At 44.5% G+C, this 23921-nt stretch overlaps 1 protein-coding gene across 3 annotated transcripts in view; it reads right to left on the minus strand.

Annotated features, from left to right (window-relative positions):
• The window catches only part of CSNK1G1 (casein kinase 1 gamma 1), a 126676-nt gene that overhangs the window by 69421 nt on the left and 33334 nt on the right, over window positions 1-23921 (minus strand). For 2 of the 3 annotated variants that reach the window (XM_068958239.1, XM_068958237.1), the window contains exon 3: window positions 2265-2683. In XM_068958239.1, coding sequence (XP_068814340.1) covers window positions 2265-2445 — 181 coding nt within the window. In that variant the 5' untranslated portion in view covers window positions 2446-2683. Of the gene's footprint in view, window positions 1-2264; window positions 2684-22773; window positions 22792-23921 lie in introns of those variants that run through there. The other variant, XM_068958238.1, reaches the window with a different exon arrangement.

Genomic DNA, 23921 nt, shown 5'->3' on the forward strand with positions numbered 1-23921 from the left:
GTTTTGCCCTTGTTTACCAGTCTAGACTGTGCATGACTTTGCTCTTCCTGTATTTACTAAAAGCACTCACTGATGCCTTACTTCTCTGAAACCACATTAAAAATAAAAAGGCCAAAAAGCAGAGGGGGCATGCCACGTGTCTTTGCAGGACACAACTGTTATCAGACTTGTTTGCTTGTATTTCAGACATGCTGCTTCTCCTTCCCCACAGCACAGTTCAGCAATAATTAGCATCACATCTGTGCAAGCAAACAGGAGTTCTTAAAGCTATAATGGCTAGCAAAAAGTATAAAAGCTTCAAGCAATAACACAGCGTAAGGACCTTACACTTAATTCCCATTATCAGTGTGCCTGGCCCTTTGCCCAAGTAGAGCGAGTTACAACATACTTTGTTAACCAGCATTGGCAAAACTTTTACCATTGTAATGTATCAATGCACCAGAATTATGAGCCGCTATATTAACAGTGGATTCTTTTTCCATAGTTAGAACAGAACTTCTCTGCAAAGCAATCTTCCCAGAATTGAAACCCCTCGTTTAACATCAATGCTTCAAAACAACACATTAGTCAGAAATCTGATATCCGAGCCTCCAAACTGCTAAAACTTTGAGAAACGCAGAAAAGAACTGCCCTGGAATCAAGATTAGAATTTGGACACCAACTGCATAAAAGTAAGAGCCATTTACCTGGGGGGATCTAATACAAATGCTAACCATTCGAAGCAGAGTTTTGGATTACAAAGCAATTCAACAGCTCTGGTCATGAAGTTGTAGCTCTTGTGACATTTGCATTTGGGGGTCCTTTCCTTTTAAGGCATAATTCTTCAGTGCATTTCATTGAAAAATGCAATAGAGCTATGCATGTTATGTTATTATAAGAATCCAAACTGTATTATCTGCCAGCACCAATAATGCCCACGTGCTGTAGGCTCATATTCAGGAAGTCAGGAACTTTTGTCCCTCATCTTGTTCTCTTCACCTTTGGAGCATCAGCTCTACTCCTGTAAATCAGTACAACTTCTCTGACGCAACGTTGAAACCAAAATGATCACTTTGCTGAAACAGAACATAAGCAACCTGGATACCCTTTATATTATGGAGAGGTGGCCTGTCCTATAGATACATTATCCAAACCTAAAATGAAAAGTAGTCATACATAGATTCTGAACAAGAATCTACAAAGCCTCTGCTGCTAGTTATAGGTTATAATCCCTTGTTGGTAGGTTACCTGAAGCAATTTTCCTGATCAATTTGTCTATTACCCTTTCTTTCTAATTTCAGTTCAAAATAGATATCAAGTTTCAGGCAAAAGGTATTTGCAACAGCCCATCTGCTTTCAGCACTCAAATTTATTAGCCTAGCAATTCACTTCATTCAGCAGAAAGAACGGGACAGAAACGCAACTCTTTTAAAACAGGTCCGAGTTAGACTATCACAAGCTGTTTCTTCTGACTGAAAAAAAAAAAACAACAACAACAAAACCCACCCTTATCCCCAAACCACATATTGAGAGCTAAGAAGTATATAATTAAAAACACTGGCTGCTTCCCCTTCATTTAAAAAAACCCCAAAACACCATTAACACATCCTTTGTTTAGAAAGGCTTATGAGCCCAACACAACACAGTCCGCAAAGCCATCTGTCTGGGCAACCAGCTGCAAGACATGCTGTTAGAAGACCAATGGACCAAGAAAAAGCAAGGGCTGTTGGGCCGGTTCAGTGGCTGAGAGGTGGCAGCCAGATGGCCCGGCAGCACACCCCGGTCTTAGCCAGCCAGTGAGTCAAACATATCAGGGACAGCTCAGGGAGTGGGTGATGGGGCAGAAATTAGGGCACTGAGGTTAGTGAAGGATGTGGAACAGAGATGTGGCTGAGCGCTGGGAAACAGTCTAACCCATTACTTTAACAGGGTGTTCTAACTTGTGAACAAGAGATTGAGAGCAGGATTTAGCAATCCAGACAGTTGAGAAGATTTTTCACCTGAGGTAAGACATTCAGCGTTGAGGAGAGAACAGTCTTCATTGTTGGGATTGTTCAAAATTTGCATCTTTGGCCTCTCCAGCGTACCCACTTTGGCTTTATGCAAATAAAAACAACGCCAACTTTTACATTTTCTGAGTCAGAAGCTGCAGGTAAGGTGGCTCAACACTTGGGAAACAAGACAAGCACACTGATTCCTTAAGCCAGAGTAAGTTTTTATGAATTTATATTCCAGCAATGAAATGCTAACCTGGATAACAGGCCACTAAAACAGTTACTTCTTACCTAGTCTGAGTTCTCCAAAGTTCCCACACCCAATCTTCTTGCCCACTCTGAAGTTGGGTCCCACCATAAGAACACCAGAAGATGCAGATGAACTTGATGGTCGAGAACCGTGCCCGCTCCTTCCCGGCATTCCTTTCGTCGTGCGCTGCCTTTCATCCTTTTCCCTATTAGAATGGTCCATGATCTTAGTGAAAGATCTCTGCCAGTGAGCTGGCAGAGAGGAATTGAAGTATGCACTCTTCTTCTTAGAAGAGAAATATATATCCAAAAGTATCTGAGTCAGGGTCCAAGAGAGTCATGGAAACGCATGGAGTTCTTTTGGCACCATATCCAGTTTCCTAATGCATCTTTATAATGTACCAAATGGTCGATTACGTTCTCGAGAACTCAATAAAGGCAAGTTGCTTTTGGTTTCTTACCTGGGGAAAAGAAAAAGGATATATGAAATAAAAATCATTATTTTAAAATACCAAGAGAGAAATGTACAACATGGCAAACTTCCAGTATTTTCCTGAGCTATTTAGGCCTCAAAGAAGTTAACAGCTGTGTATTAACTTTACTGTTTTCCTAACAGTTTTCTGCTAAAAAGCCTCAACAACATGAAGAGAAATAAATGACGGCCCATTCACTGTTTGCTATTACAGTTAGTATGTATGGCACTAGTCCTAATAACAAAAGCAATTTCAACTACACCAGGACGTCAGGTGGAAACAACACAAGGAGGACACGCTCCATCTTTAAAGCAACTGTGAAATGTAAAGTTTGTTTTTACCTCTTCATGCGTTTACAAGGTGTTATACAGAAGCCAGACAAATAAAAAGTGGCAAGTGAAAGGTACTAAGAGAAGAAAATACTGAAGCACTTAAGAAATTACATGCATCTACTACACTAGAAGTCACATCCTACCTAGTTTCGCATCTTCAAAAGTTAACCTTAGATACATTTGCTAATTGAAACTGGTGCCTCATGGAGGCTTGACCAAAACTAGTAATCAAAATTTATCAAAAAAAAAAAAAAACCCTTAGGAATTTCCTGAAAGCTGTGTCAACACACAGTTCACATTGCCATGTCCATCTTTAATGATTTAGTTTCCAAATAAATGAACTTCAGCAAAATACACTCTAATGGAATCAGGCAAGAGAGTCAAAGGCCAAGATCTTCTCCAGCAGCCCAAATTCATAACCGGCAAACAAAAGTCTGACAGTTCTCCAGGAAAAACTGAAGTACACCTTCTTCCCCATATGCCCAAACTTGTCTTCATTATATTCCCAGGGCAGGCAACTCTGCACTACTCCAGAGAGCATGCGGGTGCACCTAATGAGCCCCAGTCCACTCATTTTGTCAAAAGATGACAAGAAACAGATGCTTGTCAATCCATGCAGGCCAGACGGCACAGCAAGGGAAAGGGTTTTCTCTGTGCCTGCAGGCCAGCCTGAAAAGACAGGCTGATGCGGTACGGACCCAGGAGGTCCTAGCTTTACAAGTGCAGCGCAGGGAACTCGAGGAAGATTGACATCTCACCATGAGATCTATCCTGGGACATAAAATCGTCCTGGATCTTTGGAGTAGCCAAGTGATCCAGCTTGAGCCCTCTGTGGTCAGAGGTAACTTCCATCACTGAGGAGGGAAAGTCTGAAGCCTCTGTAGCAATAGGCTGGTCCAAATTGATGGGATGGTCTGGAGGCACTGAAGCGGGGAGTGAGCGAGCTTCCCCTCATACCCAAGGCAGCGGACAGGAGGAGGAGGGAAACGGTGTAGCATGCTTTGTCTGCACGGACGCTGAACAAGGAATGAGCACACCCAGTGTTAGACAGCAGATGTCGACAGGCTAGCGGTCATGGCGCAGCTCTTGAGCAAGAACCTACAACTAGAGTACACCTACCTGGAAGCACCCCCCACATCCCAGGAATTATACATACTGGATTGCACTCCTGTAGGACTCACTGTTGCATTCATGGTTTTCCTGACATGAGCGGAAGAGTGCCTGAATGATTTTAGAAACGGAGTTCGTGTCCCACTTTCATGTGGATGTCTACAGCTAAAAGCATCAATGTTTGCACAGAAGTTAGCAAATACCTCCAAAGACAGCACAAAAGTGCTAGCTGAAACCACCTAAACAAGATTCACTGTGGAAGGATATTGTCAACTGAATGCCATCAGGTGCACCCAGAAATACAACTGTATTTATGTGGGTTCAAAGCTCTTAAGGAAACTGGCTCAATCCTCCCGCAATACATCCATAGCTTATTTTTCAGGGAATTTAGAAAGGGTTTTGGTTGTTTCACGAGATGAAGTTAACCTGCCTACTTCCAGGCCTCCAAAGTCCAAAAATAAAATAGAATTACTACGCGTCCACAAACCAGCGGCACGGAACAAAAGCATTAACTCTTTAGAAACATGAGTATACTGTCCCTGATCTTCCAGTTGTGGGACACTTATTTCTAGAAATTTTTGTTTTGATCCAAGACATCCGCAGATAAGGCAGAAATCATTCACAACAGATCCAGAATATGCTGGTCGCTGCCAGTTGGAAATTCCAGTTTCTTAATATAAACAAGTCCTTAGCACAACTCTAACCTTTTCTATCCATTTCCATTTGCAGCTCCAAATGTATGCACAAAAGAGGGCACAATTTTCCTCTGCCTGAGCATCCTTCCTAGATTTTTTTTTTCCAGTAAACCTCTGGCAAAAAAAAAAAAAAAGTAAAGATTAAATAAGGAGATGCACAACTTGAACAATAACATTTCGGAATTATTTTTCAATGCTTTGGTTTACAGATCACTGGAGCTTCCAGATCAGACAGGGAGTCCGAAGGATTCTGAACAGACTCCATCTTCACCAGAAGGACACTCGTCTCTCAGCAGTATGTTAAGACGACCTTCAACACACCAGAGAGGAGCTAATAACAGAGCAAAACGCCCATATACCAGCTTCATATGATGTGACAGTCCTACAAAAACATCCCACCTTTAACTGTGTATGCACTAATGCTAAGTGTCTAGTTCAAGTTGCACAGTTTACAACCCATGGATTATTTTATCCAGTCCACAACTCAGTACCCTTCTTTTCCAGAGGGAAAAAACAGATGACTCCTTGTAGCCTCTTTGCACGAAGCGGGATCCCTGCAGAAAATGTCATAGAGGAAATCTGCAGCAAACCCAACAGGTCCGATAATGACGAGGTCCGAGATCTGTACTGCGCGCATACTACAGATCTGGCTACGCAAATGCAGAAGCTGCAGCATATAACTCTCACATGGTACTAGGCAACTCTGAACTGCTGTTCAGGACTAGACACCACTAGCCTAACTAGGTACAGAAGAGATGCTCATGTACAAAAAACAATGTTTAGTATTACCAAACCTTACTTGTACCTCCAATACAAATAATTTAAGCTTTAATAGCTAAAAGTGAATATGGATTAGCAGAAAGCATCCATCACAGGTAAACAGGATGAACTGGTTCTTCATCATAGATATCCTCAACATACTTTCAGTGGCAGCATTCATTTTCACAGAGTGAGTTAGTGCCGTTTCTTAAAGTTGTTTGCACGCATACAAGCAAGCAGCTAGTTACATTTGCTTTTTAAAATCAGTGTGATACTAAATAGGAACAATTTTCCCCAAGTGATCTGCTGGTACAGCTTGCAGAAGCAATGACTGATGCCCTGCCAGATATCAGAAAATCACTTGGGTTGGACCCCACCCCATTTTGTCTTGGGAAAAGACTTGAAAGGAGGAAAAGAGGAAAAAAAAAAAAGCTAAGTCTTTGAATCATTCATAATTCTGTACAGAAGCCATATGTGCAAGGATGATGGTGTGCTTCTAGAGCTGAGCTACCAAGCTAGATCTCTAGGAAAAGACGAGCAGAAGAGAGGAGTTTTATGAATGAAAAAGTAACACTTTGGAAAACACACCAGATCCTATTAAAGCCAGGAAGGAGGAATTTTTTTTTTCCTGGAGACCAAAGTCATTTTCTTTGAGGGGGACAATCCATGGACATCAACTATAGACCTCACAAGAAGAGTAACAAAAAAGTATCTAGCAAGAGCAAATAAGACTCGCTACATGCAGTATAAATGGAATTTAGATGCAATTCTATTTGCAATTCTATTCTGGTTTTTTTTGTTTTTTGTTTTTCTCTCCAGGAAGAGTTCCTATCCAGCAGCTACGAAGCTACTGCTGAAAATCAAAAGCAAAATTATGGTCAGATTGAAGTAATGACAAGCCCTGGGAGGCTACCATTTCAAAAAACACAGTAGCAAGTTCTGCTATACTCCTTCTGGCCCCAGCTAGTTTACTGCTGGACAACATAGTGCACAGCATTTTGAGAGACAAGAAGGACAGCACAGCTCTGTGGGCCAAGGAGATACCAGTACGATGGATTGCATGGAAGGCAGGCCAAAAACCCTGAAACGAAGAGGCAAAAGACTGCATGACAGCAAAGTCAAAAGGAATGATAATATTTTGGTAAAGTTGCAGATAGTTCTTTCTTAAGACTCTTTCTTGCTTATCTTGAAAATCAACTAACAGTTCTACGTTAGCCAAAAGAAAGAATAAGAGAAGTCAATATAAACTAAAACCATAGGACAGGTTTTAAAATAGCTCAATTAACTTGGTGGAGTGGAGAGAGAGGGAGGCTTTAAAAATGCACTACAATTTACAGCTTCTGCCATATGGCACCAAAACCATTTAACCTTCCACCTGCCCATCCTGCCATACTGACCTACCACCAGCCTACTACCTGCAGAGTAGATCTATCCAGATAACAAGGGTATTTTGTAGCAGAACCTAATGCCCAGGTGCAGATCTTCCCAAAGTGTTTGGCTAGCTGCTGGCAAGAGATAGCATCATTATAGAACATAAGAATTTTACCCGCTATGAGAACACAATAGAGCCGAAAGCCACCAAGTGGCTCAGATGCACAAATCAACACAGTTCAAAGAGTTGATAATATTGAGGTTGGTTTCAATTTTCAGCCAGCGGTTGCAGGGCAGGCCACGCTGAACAAGTGCTCCATTATACGACTACATCAATCCTGGAAGGCCTGCTGAAGTCCTTTGCGAGCATAAGTCCTTCTGATACAACTTACTCCCTCCTTACCCACCCAGATTTAACTCTAAAGTTGGCTCAAGGCAAGCGCACCAAGTTTCAGATCGGACAGCAGAGATGCACTGCTCTGTCTGACACTTAAAGCATCCTGCTCGCTGCTGCTGAGATGGGACAACTTGGTTCTTCTCAAGCAGATAAGTAGACTGAGCTCCACCACACATTTTCCAGCTAGCGAAACAAGTTTTTAAATGGTTATAAGCCACTACGCCCCTATCCTTCTCCCTTCCCCAGCGTTCCTCTAATTTGTATAAGACCTCCCCAGGGAAAGGATGGAAAGGTCACACCTGACAGTCCGAGAAGGCTAAACATCCTCTCTCTTAGTTAAAAGCTTCTTGCAGCACACAGGAATTCAGATCAGCAATGAAACAGTGAATCACATGTTTGATAACCTCTTTATCACGGCCAACACTGTGAGCAGATCCCAATTGTCAGGACACTGAATTGCACAAAGTTTTCTTCCAGATCTTTTACTATTGCTACGGTATAAAAATATGACTATAGTAAATTCGGCATCCAATACATCTTTTGAGGACTAACAAAATAAAAGCGCTTGGTTTTGGAAGAGGAGTGGCAGAAGAACTAAGATTAGACTGTAATTTGAAGTCTGTCACGTTAATATTTAAAGACTACTCGGAACACTAGGACTCTATTTCCTGCCACGACACAAACTTTTTCATAATGATTTTCCTTCCTACCTTTCCACCCACTCAGCAAGGCTGCTGCCGAAAGTTACTTGCATTTAAACAAAGCTGCATGCAGGTATTTGCCTCATGAGCCTTTGTGACTCAGTTCTATTCCAGTATTCATTTCACTAAAACATACTTTGAGATCTAGCAACAGTTATTTAATAAGAGTTACAGGGTTGAAAGGGAGTTGCTTAAAGCACAGCTAGTTCAATAAAGAAGCTAACTAAGACAGTATCCTACACGCTTCCAAACACTTAGGACTCAAAATCTAAATTACTACCTCACGTCTATCAATAAAACTGGAGCATTAGGGTTACAAAGCAGCTTCTAGCCAGCGTTGAAGGCAGCTGCCCCAGTCACATTGTGATTGGGAGTGTGAAAGGAATATAGTCTAGCAGGAAGAAAGATTTATTGCTTACTGAGCACTCATCATGACAACATAGGCACAGCACAGCTCTGCTCTGGCACAGTGACACTGCTCATAACTATCCTCAATTCTCAATTAAGTCTTAAGTTTGAAAGTAGTAGTGGCAAAGGATAATGCAAACAAGGGACTGGTATGAATAAGTCGAGCAATACTTAAACCTTGCCTTTAAAGGAAAGGCTTGCTTCTCTCGCACTGAAAATTTCTTTGACCTACTTGAGACTCTCTGGAGACCTTACCAAAATAAGATCCAGAGCTGTCAGAGTGCTGTTTTGTTTCAGATAATTGAGATAGATATTACAAGTGAACCCCCCTTTCCTCAAATCAAACCAAGCAGACCTGATGTAGGTCTGCATGAATTTTGGTTCATGAGGGAGTCAGGACACGTGCTGGAAATCCAACCGCAAATGCTTAGCATGTGGATCACCACCCTACAAGTGGAAGCAGTTCGGCCGTATAGTTTTCCTTCTCTTTAAGCTGAGAGCTTCAAGGAACTCTGTGGCGACGGGTGATCTCAGCCTGCCCTGTACAAAACCCACAACTCCTTTTCTCAAAGCAACTCTAAGATCATTGCTTCAGGACAGGACAGGACAGGCACATGCCTCCTCACAGGGTTTTCCAATATCCCCCCCCATGTGCACTTGTAACGCTTTTGGTAAGTCTCTTGATCTTGGGAGTGTTTTCCAGGCAAGATCTACTACTTCACACATGACTTCAAAAGACTAACATCCTCCAGAGCTCTCAACTGACATGTTCAAACATAAGGACATGAGATAACTAGCTTCCATACTCACTCCATGAAAAAAGAGCCTTCAGCATCAGATGCTCATTTTGCCCAGATCAGGACAACAGTTCACTCTCTAGAAAAGGTATAAGAACTAATTTGCAGGTTATGATGATTGTTTTAAAACCAGGATGCATGAGGTGTTCCCTCAAGTTCTCAACATCTCCTAATTCCTTCTATTATCTTACTCCCTTAAGTTTAGAGGAATAAGCTGGCTCCATGTATCCTGTGTTTCACTGCAACATTAACAGCTCCCTAGATGTCAATGCTCTTCCTATATTAAACTGAGACAAGGAAACCTTTCACTCATGGCTTAGTTCTCTTCCATACTGACACACAGTCCCATAATCTTCACTGCCCTGAGAACCTTCTCTTCCCACCACCTCATCTCTTCCCTTCCATGATGTTCTACTTCTTATCCTGCTTCTGCCCATGCAACTTTCCAAAAAACTTCTTCCAAAATCACCGAGTCATACACTTCTGATAAAGTTTGTGTTCGCTAACTGGAAAGTGAAAACATTTTTTGAGATCTGTCCTGCTATTAAGCAGAAGATTAACAGATAACCTAACATCCTATCTTGGCCTGATCTGGAAGATGATCTCGCTCTAGTGTTTGGCTGTTGCAAAGTCATAATAATCTGTCCATGCTCTCTGCAGCCATTAGAAATGCACGTTTTTTGCCTTTTCCTCTCCCACTCCAGAGCTTTCTGGTTACCTAAAGGTTCTCCCACTATAAGACACTCCCCCAATAAGCTTCTTAATATGGGAGTGTATTTCTACTACCTGACCATACCCCAGCACTACCTCCACACACCCATTACAGAAGAGATCAGCATTTATCTGCTGATATTTCCAAACAGTACTAGACTGACCTGGTTTTAACATCTTCAGTGCTGCAAAAAACAGCAAAAAAACTGAAAAAGTAGGTCAGTTCTCTCTGTGCAGTTTAAAGCTGGTAGCAGCATCAACAAAGTTGTCCGCAGACTAAGGCAAGTAGGAGCATGTCATGTCAGACGCCCCACATTTGGAAGGTTCTTCCCAACCTTAAAGGCTACAAGCGCATTTTAAAAATTAGGAATTGCTTCTGTTTAACTGTTTGACCCAACAACTTATCTTCAGCTTATGCAGCTGGTTTTGAATAGTACTTCACAGACAGACAAGTGTCTTAAGGTGACACACACAAACTATTTTGTGCGTCTAAATTGTTGGGAAGGGTGAGGGACAGACAACTGCGGACCACTACACTCATATTTGTTATTCACGAATGCACACAAATGTCAAGTTGACACATTACATTTACATAGCTCTTTTACAGAAAAGGATGAACTCAAACACACATTACTCCATGTCCCACTCCTTTCATTTGCCATAGTAGGGAAGTGAACTTGTATGAAGTCTTTTCCTTGAAAGTTCTGTGAACGTGCACTAATTGTACACTCCTCAAAGAAACGTGTTGGCAAGTTACATTTCTAAAGGAGTTTCAGTCTGGACGCTTGTTGTTGTCACCAAGAATGGCCCAAGTGCCCATCATGCAAACTTACCCCTGAACTTTGTTCTCAAAATCCCCTACACAAGCTCAATGTCAGTCAAGAATGTTATGAAGGAAAAAGCTAGTTCTTCCAAATGAAATGAGTCAAAAAAAAAAAAAAAAAGATCATTTCAGGGAAGTGGTTTGTGTGATGCAAGCTGGATTCATTGACTCCTCTTTCCCACTCAAGCTTAAGCAAAACATAGGCCATGAAATACTTAAGCAGCCATGTATGCATATTCCTATGTATGTATTATAATGCACTACAGACCATAATCTGCCAAAAGAACAGAGGATTACTGCACTTTATGAAGAGCTGCATTATGCTGGAACAGCTAAATGAACAGTTGGACATCTAAAATTAAAAATCCCCTAATGAAACAGTGATCTGCACTTTTTTTTTTTTTTAAAAAGAAAAAAAAAGGCTGGGAGGAGGAAAAACAGACAAAAAGGCAACTGTCAGCTCTGTTCCAGTCTATGTTCTGTGGCTTGTTGCAGAAGTCAGACATACGTCCCTCTGCAAAAAAAAAAAACAAAAACAACAAAAAAAACCCACTGCCAAATCCCCCCTCCTCGGCAGCAGCACCCCTGAAAAACGCAGGTGTTCAGCCCACACGCAGCTGGCTGCACAATGCCAGCCCCGACGTCGCATCCTCAGTGATCCCAGGAGTCCTGCAGCTTTAAGAGGCAACTGTCACTTATAAAAATTTGAAATCTACATCTTCATATTACAGTAACCATCCCTGGCTTTAAAACCCAGTGTTTGAAAGACTTCTCAAAGACTGGTAAAAGCATGAAGTTTAGGATATGGTCTGCTGGCAAAAACAGGCTAAGTAAGGCTGGAGACATTCAAAAGCCATGCAAGGTCAGGTACCAACAGAAATAGATTCTTATGAGGATGCTGCAGAGGAAACAAGGGGGGAAAAAACACTTGACAGCGGTGAAGGCTCTGCAGCAGAGCTGGTATAGGACTAGAACCCTGCAGACCTCCTCCTCTTCAATGCCCAGGTACCACGGTATGTTTTTCTTCATCCTAGAAGTACCAGCTTACTTAACAACAAAAACAGAGCCTCAGGTATACCTACTCCATCCTCTTCTTTTCAGGCAAGAAGGGGAAAAACCTACTAGAGAAGAGGTTACTTCTAGACTTCTAGCCATGTGCATCTTCAAGCAGTAATCCACATTAGGCAAACCTAGGTGCTTCAATGGCATGTAGCGCTTGATGAATGTAGTTCACACCTACTGGTATCACAGATATCACAGATGAGCAAATGTCTTGTCGAGACCGCCAGCGCAGCTCGGGCTCTGGAGGAGCATCCTTGGATCACTGGAAGCAACTCCACTTTTGTAGGTGTATAAAATAACTTAACAAAGATCCACCTCAACATCTGTTTTATCTGTGGACCACTCAGCAAGAAAAATAAAGCCTGGAGGATGAGTTGCAGACAGGTTTAGATAGCTTGAGAAGACCTCTGATTTCGTTGATATACATATACACATACAAAATCCTTCTGCATTATCCAAATCACTAAGTGCTTTTTTTCTGCTTTCAGAAAAGAAAGCAAGAATCAAGTTCAGAGCCCACAAATGCTTTTGAGGTGGGGGGGCAGGAATGCCTCGTTCTACAGGAAAAATCCTCTGCAGATCCCACATGAACTTCAACAGACAGGACCAAAGAAAACTGAAGACCCCTTACAAGCAAGGGGTAAGGAGAAGATGTGTTACTTAAGCTCAGCTTGAGCTGAATGGCAGCCCTGACCAACTGAAAGTACTGAGAGTCATATTCTGACTCCGCCATACACCAAAATGAACACAAGCACTCATCAGGTGCTTCCCCGGTGTAAGAACAAATTCATGCCAAATGCCACCCAGAACCAATGAAACATAGGAAGAATAACGAAATGTGATTCAGCTGTAGGTTCTCTGCACTCCACCTTGAAAGAGGAGGGCTCCAGGTCCCCAAACTCAAGAGGTCCTACGCTGGACTTGTGACTGCCTGATGGAAATAAGTTCCCTTTCCTCTGACCCCACCAGTACCCAAGGTGCCTCAAAAGGCGTGGGACAAAAAAAGCAATCTCCTGGTTCCCTCAGATCAGAAGGACAACAAAGCTCTGCCGATGCTCATACAGGCCCTTAAAAAGAGCTTCAGGCACTTCCAGTCAGATTCTGAGGCAAAGATGTTAAATCCTAGCCTCTGAAATCAGATTAAGCAGAGATGTGTGATGGTGCTTGCTAACGGTCTGGAATAGCAGTGTACTCTGTATTTGGTGTTAAGCAGCACAACGTCCAGTATGTAACTGCAAAGATCAAAAGACTGCGACAAAGGGAAAAGAACAGACACTATGTCTGGTCAGCGTAAAACATCATGGTGATGCTGAATTCCTTTTCGTCTTGAGCCATCAGAGGCAAATGTTAAAGGTAGTCAGGCCATTCACAGCACGGAGCCCTAAACACAGCATACGGGCTCTCAGTGTCCAGGAGGGCATAGCATCCCAAGAGCAGTATGTTCACCACCGCCAATCTGGATAAGGCGTTTTCCTCCACTACACAAAGCAACAAGCCCCTAGAAGAACATCGCTCCTGCGCTAAAAGAACAAAGGTATGAAGGTGCATCAAACACAAGTGCATTCCCTAAGGACACCACCGAAAGGAAGCTTTATGCAAGTATCTAATTCAATGCAAGGATTTGGACACCAAGCAGAGATATACACACTACAAATCAGGCAAGGTTAATCCCAAACTAGGTGTGCCCTGCAGGGATGAATACCAGAGATCAGTCAAAGCAAATTTGGCTGTAAGAGAGACTTTGTGCAGTAGCGTCCTACAGTAGGGCAATATTCAGCATCACAGATCCTGAAGCAGCTGCTCTTCACCACTGCACAACCTCATATGAGAGAAGGACTCAAAGAAAAACCTGCAAGAAGGGGTGTGATTTTAAACAAGACAGCTAGAAGATGGGGGGAGGAGGGGGAAAGGTGTAGGCAGGTAAAAGTCAAAGCGCGTTGCAGCCTGTGAAGCTAAGCTTAAAAAACTGGACAGGCAGCAAAGCCCACAGATCATGGCAGGGCAGACAACCCTGCCACATTCAGGCGACTGCATCCCACAGACTCAGGGTTGCCCAACGGGCTTCACTTGGCCCCCGTTTCCCAGTTGCTCCTCACTGGAAACCCCTCAGAAGAGCTGCTTGATCAAATGGAAATACAGCGAAGGAAGGGATGTTTAGCCAGAAGAGCAGCATCTCTTAAAAAAATTCAGTAGTGCACATGCCAAAAGCAGAGACAAATACTGTAGGAAAAGGAAACAGAGGCAAACTAGACACTGTATGACTTAAAGCATGTGTCTTTTCTTTTTAATGCCTGAACTCCCCCCTCTCCTTACTTGAAGATACTGCCTTTTCAAGCAGCCACAGGACAAAGGAAGAGACCGTGCTGTCACTTCACAGACTTAGACATTAGACCTGACGTTTTTATATTTATTCATACACACACATACATATATACACACACTTTTTTCCGACTAAACTACTTTCAAAGAGAAACCTACATAAGACCCTTGTACAGAGGAAAATCTTTCCAAGTCTTTAATGTTCTGTGTTTATTGGAGTCATACCGCTGTCAAACAGACTTTAGGGAGGTGAGGAGCCTTGCAGCTATGTGAACATGTTAAAGAGCATAAGGTGGGGAAAGAGGAAATAAGCAATGTTCCTTGTTTGGGCCTACAAACGTGCTGCTGAAGTGTAGGCAAACAAATCCAAAAGCTGCTACCAAAAGGGGCAGCAGCTCTCAGCACACTCCTTGCCTGCCATCACCTGATCTCCCACTTCCTCCCCCACCCACACTCTGTTTTTCTAGGGTATGTTTTTTACCGATTTAGCTCACCTAAGTTAAAAAAGAGAGTCTATAGTACCACGCAGGCAGGCAAAGATGAAGTTGACTAGAGATGTCTGTAGTCCATCTCTTCTCCAGGCTTTCGTTGCCTCCAGGAACAGTTTTTACAGACAGTAGAGCTTAATACTTAGGGCACTATTACACTCTGAGCCCGAGACCTGCTTCAGCAATCTGTACATCCTTAGCATTATGAGATAACAACTCCATGAAGTCATCTCCGCAGCTATGCTGCAGTCCCAAAACGAGCTGTTCAAGGAAAAAAGAAAAGAAAACAAAACAAAAAAAATCCCAAACCACTATCCTATAGGTCAGCATCCTCACCACCTATAAAGAGTGACTTTTTCCTTTCTGCTGCCTCTGAAATTTAAGACTTCCGTTTTCAGAGCTCCCAACAGAGTATCCTTCCAAAACAATTCAGCTGTCCAAAAAGACTGATCCAGGTAGTCCACGCAATTGAAAGAAGTCAAGAATGACGTGCAGACAAAGCAACATACCTGCTGGAAAAGCAGGAAGGCCAGAACGCGCTTAGGAGCTCTGTGACAGTTTTGTGGAATAGTTCAGTCTCTTGCTTTTTTATAAAGCAAAGGCCACATCTGCAGTTCTGTTGGTAGCTTTGATGTTGCCTCCTCCCCAGTGCAAGGTACAGCCTTGATTACTGGTTCCCAGTCATGCCCACAAGCAGCAGGATAGGCTATACCTACACAAATAATTATAAGCTCCATAAAACCCTGCACTTCCTCACCGGATAAATTATTCATAATAATCCCAAGACACAGTTAAGCAGTTGCATATGTTCACAGAAAGTAAATATTTGCACCTAGTTACTTCCTCAATATGGCAAGGAAGTAGCCCAAGTTACCAGCGTACAATGGAACACCAAGCAGATGCCACAGACAGTCCAGACAGCAAGTTACACAGCTTAAAAAAAGATTTTAACATTTGAAGGTTACATTGCTGGCATTTTTTTTGGTTGGTTAATTTTTTTTTTTTTTTTAAATGCAAGTTGACAATGGTTTAAGAACATTAATGTGTTGGAAGGGTATTTCAGCTTTTTCCACACTTATTAGCAAGCACCATCCTGTGGCTGTCATTTCTGTACCTGTGCTTCACATGATGCATCTTTTTATAAAGCCAGTTACACTACCCGTCAAGACAAGGTACTACAATAGGTAGTGTTGCATCAGGAGATGCAGTGTCTCTAGGCTTGCATACCTCACATAAAACTGCTCAACATACCACTACATGTCTGTGTTGCATGAAGAGTTTAAGAGACAGCGACAAATTCTCAGGTTTCTCATGAAAATAGTCTTGCCATAAGCTCTAGCTATTTCCTTTGCCTGTACCCATCCAGCTGACAGTGTTTGCTTTCGCATATCATCAAATTTGTGAAATTTCCTCCCTTTTTTTTAAGTAAACAGCAATTGTACAAATTTGAACTTGCAAAGGATCAGTCCAGTTAGGAGAAACATCATCATTCTTTCTTAGTCCACTCTGTTATCCTGAAGGTAGGTTCACAAACCAGGGTGGCAAACACGGGGCTGCTCTCCCAGACATCCTGCTGCCCTTTCACCAATCAAAGGGGAATGTCACCATTGAGAAAAATTTATATTTTCAAGAGACGCAGTGAGACGGTGTTAATGTCAGCAGTCCACACAATCCCTGCATAGCGACGGAAAACAACCCCCTCCATCTACACAAGCTTTCCAGCTGCAAGCAATAGCTAGAAAGAGATATCAAGCTTCTGCAGCATGCTTATTTTCACTAATACAGCCAGACGTATTCGGTGACACTTTTGTGCTGAGGTTGTTGCAGCGCCCAGCTCCAACTATACAAAGTTCCCGTTCATGCCAACCTCTGGAGCAACTACTGATACTCCTCTATCTGCTTCACAGCTCTGTCCCACCACCCGACACTTATTTCTCAGATTAAAAAATAGCAGTCAGGAAATAATTGAATGCCTCAGCTACCTTCAGTGGATGCTTTCATTTGCCAAGACACCTTGCCATTTTAGCCACATCTGTTACAGAATCACAGAATCGTTTAGGTTGGAAGGGACCTCTGGAGATCATCTAGTCCAACCTCCCTGCTCAACCAGGGTCACCTAGAGCAGATTGCCCAGGATCACATCCAGACGGGTTTTGAATATCTCCAGCGAAGGAGACTCCACCACCTCTCTGGGCAACCTGTTCCAATGCTCTGTCACCCTCACAGCGAAGAAGTTTTTTCTCAGGTTCAGATGGAACTTCCTGTGGTTCAGTTTCTGCCCACTGCCTCTTGTCCTGTTGCTGGGCACCACGGAGAAGAGGCTGGCCTCATCCTCTTGACACTCCCCCTGCAGATACTTGTACACGTTGATGAGATTCCCTCTCAATCTTCTCTTCTCCAGGCTGAACAGGCCCAGCTCTTGCAGTCTTTCTTCAGAGGAGAGGTGCTCCAGCCCTCTAATCATCTTGGTAGCCCTCCGCTGGACTCTCTCCAGGAGTGCCACGTCTCTCTTGTACTGGGGAGCCCAGAACTGGACACAGTGCTCCAGGTGAGGCCTCCCCAGGCCTGAGGAGAGGGCAGGATCACCTCCCTCCACCTGCTGGCAACACTCTGCCTCATGCACCCCAGGAGACCATTGGCCTTCTTGGCCACAAGGGCACACTGCTGCCTCATGCTTAACTTGTTGTCCACCAGCACTCCCAGGTCCTTCTCGGCAGAGCTACTTTGCAGCAGGTCAACCCCCAGCCTGTCCTGGTGCATGGGATTATTCCTGCCTAGGTGCAGGACCCTGCACTTGCCTTTGTTGAACTTCAGGAGGTTCCTCTCCGCCCACCTCTTCAGCCTGGCCAGGTCCCTCTGAATGGCAGCACAGTCTTCTGGGGTGTTAGCCTCTCCCCCCAGTTTAGTATCATCAGCAAACTTGCTGAGGGTGCACTCTGTCCCTTCCTCCAGGTCATTGAGGAATATATTGAACAAGACTGGACCCAGGACTGACCCCTGGGGGACACCACTAGCCACAGGCCTCCAACTTGACTCTGTGCCATTCACCACAACCCTCTGAGCTCGGCCATCCAGCCAGTTCTCAAGCCACCTCACCGTCCACTCATCCAACCCACACTTCCTGAGCTTACCTAGGAGGATGTGATGGGAGACAGTGTCAAAAGCCTTGCTGAAGTCCAGGTAGACAACATCCACTGCTCTCCCCTCATCTACCCAGCCAGTCATTCCACCAGAGAAGGCTCTCAGAGGGGTCAAGCATGATTTCCCTTTGGGGAATCCATGCTGACTACTCCTGATCACCTTCTTGTCCTCCACATGCTTAGTGAGGACCTCCAGGAGGAGCTGTTCCATCCCCTTTCCAGGGATGGAGGGGAGGCTGACAGGCCTGGAGTCCCCTGGCTCCTCCTTCTTGCCCTTTTGGAAGACTGGCATGACATTGGCTTTCTTCCAGTCCTCAGGCACCTCTCCTGATCTCCAGGACCTTGCCAAGATGATGGAGAGTGGCCTAGCGATAACATCCGCCAGCTGCCTCAGCACTCGTGGGTGCATCCCATCAGGGCCCATGGATTTATGGAGGTCAAGTCTGGACAAAAGATCTCTAACCTGATCCTCCTCCACCAAGGGAGAGTCTTCCTTTCTCCAGACTTCCTCCCTGGTCTCCAAGGTCTGCAATTCCTCAGGACTGGCCTTAGCAGTGAAGACTGAAACAAAGGCAGCATTCAATAACTCTGCCTTCTCTGTATCCTTCATCACCAGGGCACCCGCCCCATTCAGCAGCGGGCCCACGTTTTCCCTAGTCTTCCTTTTGCTAGTGATGTATTTGAAGAAGGCCTTCTTGTTGTCCTTGACATCCCTTGCCAGATTTAATTCCAGCTGGGCCTTAGCCTTCCTTGTCGCATCCCTGCGCACTCTGACAACGTCCCTGTATTCCTCCCAAGTGGCCTGTCCCCTTTTCCACATTCTGTACACTTCCTTCTTCTGCTGGAGCTTTGCCAGGAGTTCCTTGCTCATCCATGCCGGTCTCCTGCCCACTTTGCTGGACTTCCTACTCAAGAGGGATGCACCCGTCTTGAGCCTGGAGGAAACGATGCTTGAATATTAACCGGCTCTCCTGGACCCCTCTTCCTGCTAGGGCCCTACCCCATGAGATTCCCCTGAGGAGGTCCCTGAAGAGGCCAAAGTCAGCTCTCCTCAAGTCCAGCATTGCAATCCTACTCATTGCCCTGCTCCCTCCTCGTAGGATCCTCAACTCCACCATCTCATGGTCACTGCAGCCAAGGCTGCCCCCAACCTTCACCTCTCCAACTAGACCTTCTTTGTTCATTAGCACAAGGTCTAGCATTGCACCTCTCCTCGTTGGTGTCTCCACCACCTGGGTCAAGAAATTATCATCAATCCTCTGCAGGAACCTCCTCGACTGTTTGTGCCTAGCTGTGCTGCCTTCCCAGCAGACATCAGGGTGGTTGAAGTCTCCCGGGAGAACCAGGGCCTGTGATCGTGAGGCTACTTCCAGCTGTCGGTAGAAGGCCTCATCTATGGCTTCCTCCTGGTCAGGTGGCCTGTAGTAAACCCCCACAACAGTGTCACCCATGTTACCCTGCCCTTTAATCCTTACCCATAGGCTCTCAACTTGCTCTTCATCCACCCCGAGGCAGAGCTCCAGACATTCTGGTTGCTCCCTCACATAAAGAGCAACTCCACCACCTCGCCTTCCTGGCCTGTCTTTCCTAAAAAGCACATAGCCATCCAGGACAGCATCCCAGTCATGTGAACTATCCCACCATGTCTCTGTCACTGCAATGAGATCATGGCCCTGCGACCGCACACAGATCTCTAACTCTTCCTGCTGATTCCCCATGCTGCGCGCATTGGTGTACAGGCATTTCAGAGAGCCAGTCAAGCATGCAAGCTTCCCAGGAGAGGTGCAAGAGGAGCCTCCATAGCCATGTTCCATGCTGTCTCCCCTGGCTGCATGCACCCGCTGGAGGCATCCTGACTTGAGCGGTGTTTTACTGACTCCCCTGCCACTATACCACTCCCCTTCCCCCATCTTGCCTAGTTTAAAGCCCTCCTTACCAGGCTGGCCAATCTGTTGGCAAAGACACGCGTGCCCCGCTTGGTAAGGTGGATCCCATTGCTCCCCATCAGCTGTTGATCTTCAAACAGGGTCCCACGGTCATAGAAACCAAAGCCCTGTTGCCAACACCAGCGGCGCAGCCAGCTGTTAACTTGGAAAACTCGCCTACTCCTCCTCCTGTCCTTTCTCCTCACAGGCAAGATTGAGGAGAAAACAACCTGGGCTCCCAGACCCTTCACCACCATTCCCAGAGCTCTGAAGTCCCGTTTGATGGTTTCCAGTTTGCCTTTCGTGTCATTAGCACCCACATGGAAGATCAGCAGAAGGTAGTAGTCCGACGCGTGGACAAGCCTTGGCAGTCTTTCCACGACATCTCTTATTCGAGCCCCTGGCAGGCAGCAAACCTCTCTGGACAAGAGATCAGGTCGACAGAGAGGTGCCTCTGTCCCCTGCAGCATGGAGCCACCCACAACAATCACCCGCCGCTTCTTCCGGGGGTTCCTGCACAGCACAGGGTCTGCCAGGCCAGTTGCCTCCCTCAGAGCCATGCCCAGCTCCTCCTCAGCTTGGAGGGTGCTAAACTTGTTCTTCAAGGGTAACTCTTGAGGAGGAGCAAGAGCCTTTCTCCTTCTACGAGAGGTCACCAGCTTCCAGCCCTCTTCAACAGCGTTATGATGCACCTTTACACACGGTGCTGAGCCCTCTGACACCTCCGCTGCAGTGGGGGCAGGGGACTCCCGGAGCTGAACAGTCTCCGAGAATGCCCTGTCAATCTCCCGCTCATCCTCTCGGATGCTACGCAGCCTACTAACCTCCTCCTGTAACTCCTTTATCTGGTGACGCAACTGGTCAACCACAGCACACCTCACGCAGGAGAGCTGACTGTCAGCCCAGGCCCCACGGAGAGGCCCCAGGCACTCCCTGCAGCCTGACACCTGCAGAGCTGCATCTGCTGTCTGAGGGTCTGTCTGGGTTGAAGCCTCAGACACAGCCGATGCAGCACCTCCAGCAGCCACTGGGGAACGTGCTCTGCGGCGTGTCATGACCATGCCCCGGGGAAGGACACACCACTGTGCAAAATGGAGAGGTGCCTTCTTTGCCTGCTGCGCAAACTGCTGCCTCTGTTGGCTGCGCTCTCAAATTTAAATTCCTAAATTGTTCAAATTTAAATTCCTAAATTGCAGAAGAGAATCATCACTGAAGTTATTAAACACCAAAAACAACCACGCCAGGTTACCACTGGGTATCTATAACTCCCTTGAGCCTGAACAAGCATTGTCTTGCATCAGAACTGACAATACTGGATGCCCACCCACAGTATATTTGGTGTCGAGCAACAAGCAGCGCTGACACAAGCATTCAAGCTCTCATGCATTTGATATAACAATATCAGGTTAAGACAACAACACTTGTGCTGGATGTCTTAAAAGCAGCTCTTGATACAAACAGAATTTAGGAGAAGGAAGACAGGTTACTTCTGGAAGTATTATTAGAAAAGTGAGCATCTTTTCATATAGACTGAAGGACCTGGTGCAACCACTGTGCATGGCTTTATTAAAAGGACATTATATAAAAAGAGAGATAACCAAGGTCTTTCAGTCTCTTGCAAAAACCTTTCATTAGTGCTCAGCCAGCTCAAAGCATGGCATCTCCTCCAGCTTTTCTCACATCACTCCAGCCTATTATGTGGCTCCGATGCCTTTAATTTGGGATTCACGTTCCTGCAATTATGCACAAAGTACAGCTCTTTTTGTGAAAAGCTCTAATTACATGTTTGCCCATTTTGTTTCCAATGATTAATTTATATCTGAGTAGAAAAATGGGTGAGATGACTCCCCAAGAGATAAAGTTAAAGAAGCCCAAGGTTCTGTATGCTAATATGGGAAATAAGCTCAAAATATTTTTCAGTTTTGGAGACAGGTAATTTTACAAGTCAACTTGTCCTAGTTGTCTTCTTACCCTGCCATTCAGGACTTTGCACAGTTCACGGCCTGGCTCTTCTGTTTGCTGTAAACTTGAAATATGCCTATGTAAAGCAGATATCATGCCAAAACAAACAAATCTTCCACCCGCTTATGGTCCTGCAATCTATTAGGAAGGAAAGGCAAGGCACATAGCATTAAAACTATAAATTCCAACAAGTATGAACGAGAGTAAGTTAAGTCCTACACAGTTAGCAAAAAGACTAACACTGTGTGCTCCGTTTCCTGAAGGAACTGGGCTTCTGCGTTGGCCTTACATGCCAGTATCCCCATTTTGCAAGCCTCCAAACCCATTCATGTGGTTCAATCCCATCTGACAAAGATTTCAGAGATGTTACATTTCTATCGGCTTTATCAAAAAGCTGGAGGAAAGGTACCCTCATACCCTCACTGAAGAAAATAATGAGGTGCAAGCTCAACTATGTAATGAAACACAAAGAAACCCACATGGGAGAGGAGCATCACTCATCCCTATCCACAAGAAAAGCTTCAGAGCTTGTCTCTTATTAGATACTGAATTACACAGTCATCGAAATGATGTTTAATAATTTCCCATTCTCAAAGTGATTTAGTTCTGTAACGCTATCAGCATTCAAAAAATTTTGAGGCAAAGAACAGGTATGCGCGTCTCAGCTAAACACCACTTTTCCCCCCATGATGTCCTAATGGGCGCACCTTTCCTCCAAGAGCATGCAGTACAAGCTAGCTTTGCTGTTTTTCACATATTAAAATAAACACCACCAGTAGCCACATAAGGTTACTTGTTACATAACAAGTGAGAGCGAGCATTAGGCAGGTATTTTAAACTGAAGTTGGCTAGTAAGCACATAAAAGAAAGTTTAAAGCATGGAAACAGATGAAACGATGTGGAGGGGTGAGGGGAGGGGGGGGGAAAAAAAAAAAAAAAAAAAAGAGATCGCCTGTCCCCAGAGAAGCTTTAGGTGGATATTCCTAGCCTGGATCCCCAGCCTGCCCTGTTGCTTTGGAAAACTTCAGGGTGAAAGTTTGAGGAAATACTCCCTAAATTTTAGGATCAGGTTACTTACTACTCATAACAGAGTGACCACGATTATATCCTCAGGGAAACCTGCAGAATATTTTGATGGTCAAAGCAGAACAACTATCCCATGCAAGGCTGTGCTCAGAAAGGTCACGTGATCCTTTGATGCCCAAACAGTAGTACCCACAAACACAAGGAAATTTCAAGCGTGCATAGGAAGAGCTCTGTGCTGCTGTATTCCCCGTTCTCTACTGGCTTCAGAACGGTGACACTGTAGGGAGAAGCATAAGGATTACTCAAGAATCGGAGCAAGGTCCTGTGATAAGATTAAGGTAACTCGTTTGAGTTCGGTGTAAAGAGATGAGAAGACACTTTATGGCTCCCCCCAGATTAGTAATGGGGAGAAACTGAAGCCAACATACCCAGCAGAGAAAGAAAAAATTAGAAAGGTGCAGCTACCAGAGGAAGCCACTGGTTCCCTCGGAGTCACAGAATAAAACTGATATATTTTTGGAAAGCATTTTGACTATAAAGCAAGTCTGGCTTAGAACAGCAGGTTGACTTTTAAGCTGGAAATCAGACTAGATGATCCCAAGTTGCTTCCGTTTTCACACCATGGCAGTATCTGCCTCCAGGATTTTCTTGCCAGTTTGATATTTTGCTGCTCAAAGCTCCACCTTGAGAAGTCATGAACGCCAGCCTTATAACAATTTGCAATCGTTCCAGCTTCCCATGCTGCTATGAACGAGAAACTATAAAGGCTCTAGAGAGCTATTTGTTCCAACCTTTAACTCTCACTGAGTCTAGATGAAAGCATAGTTTATCTTTCAGCATTAAGAGGAGATGCACAACAGGTATTTAAAGAGTTTTATAACCAAGCAAAGCACACGCAGATAACAATATTACTTTGCCCTGCAACATATGGCCTTTGACTAGTTATGACTGTCAGATTTCTTCACATAGAGCTTTATAAGCAGCAACTTTGCTGAACACGTGACAGAGATAACACCTTATTCCAGCCTATTAGTTCTAAGATCACGATCTAAAACACTAAAACGTATTCCTTTTCTTTCCCCTCCCATCACGGAAAAACATTAGTGAAACGACCCTTCAGACTGCCACGGATCTACTGTGCTATTTTGAGCTGGGGACAAGATGGAAGTTGTAAGTCCTCCACGAAGAAAGAAAAAAAAA

This window comes from Struthio camelus, chromosome 12 (assembly GCF_040807025.1).
Source record: "Struthio camelus isolate bStrCam1 chromosome 12, bStrCam1.hap1, whole genome shotgun sequence".
Lineage (NCBI taxonomy): Eukaryota > Metazoa > Chordata > Aves > Struthioniformes > Struthionidae > Struthio > Struthio camelus.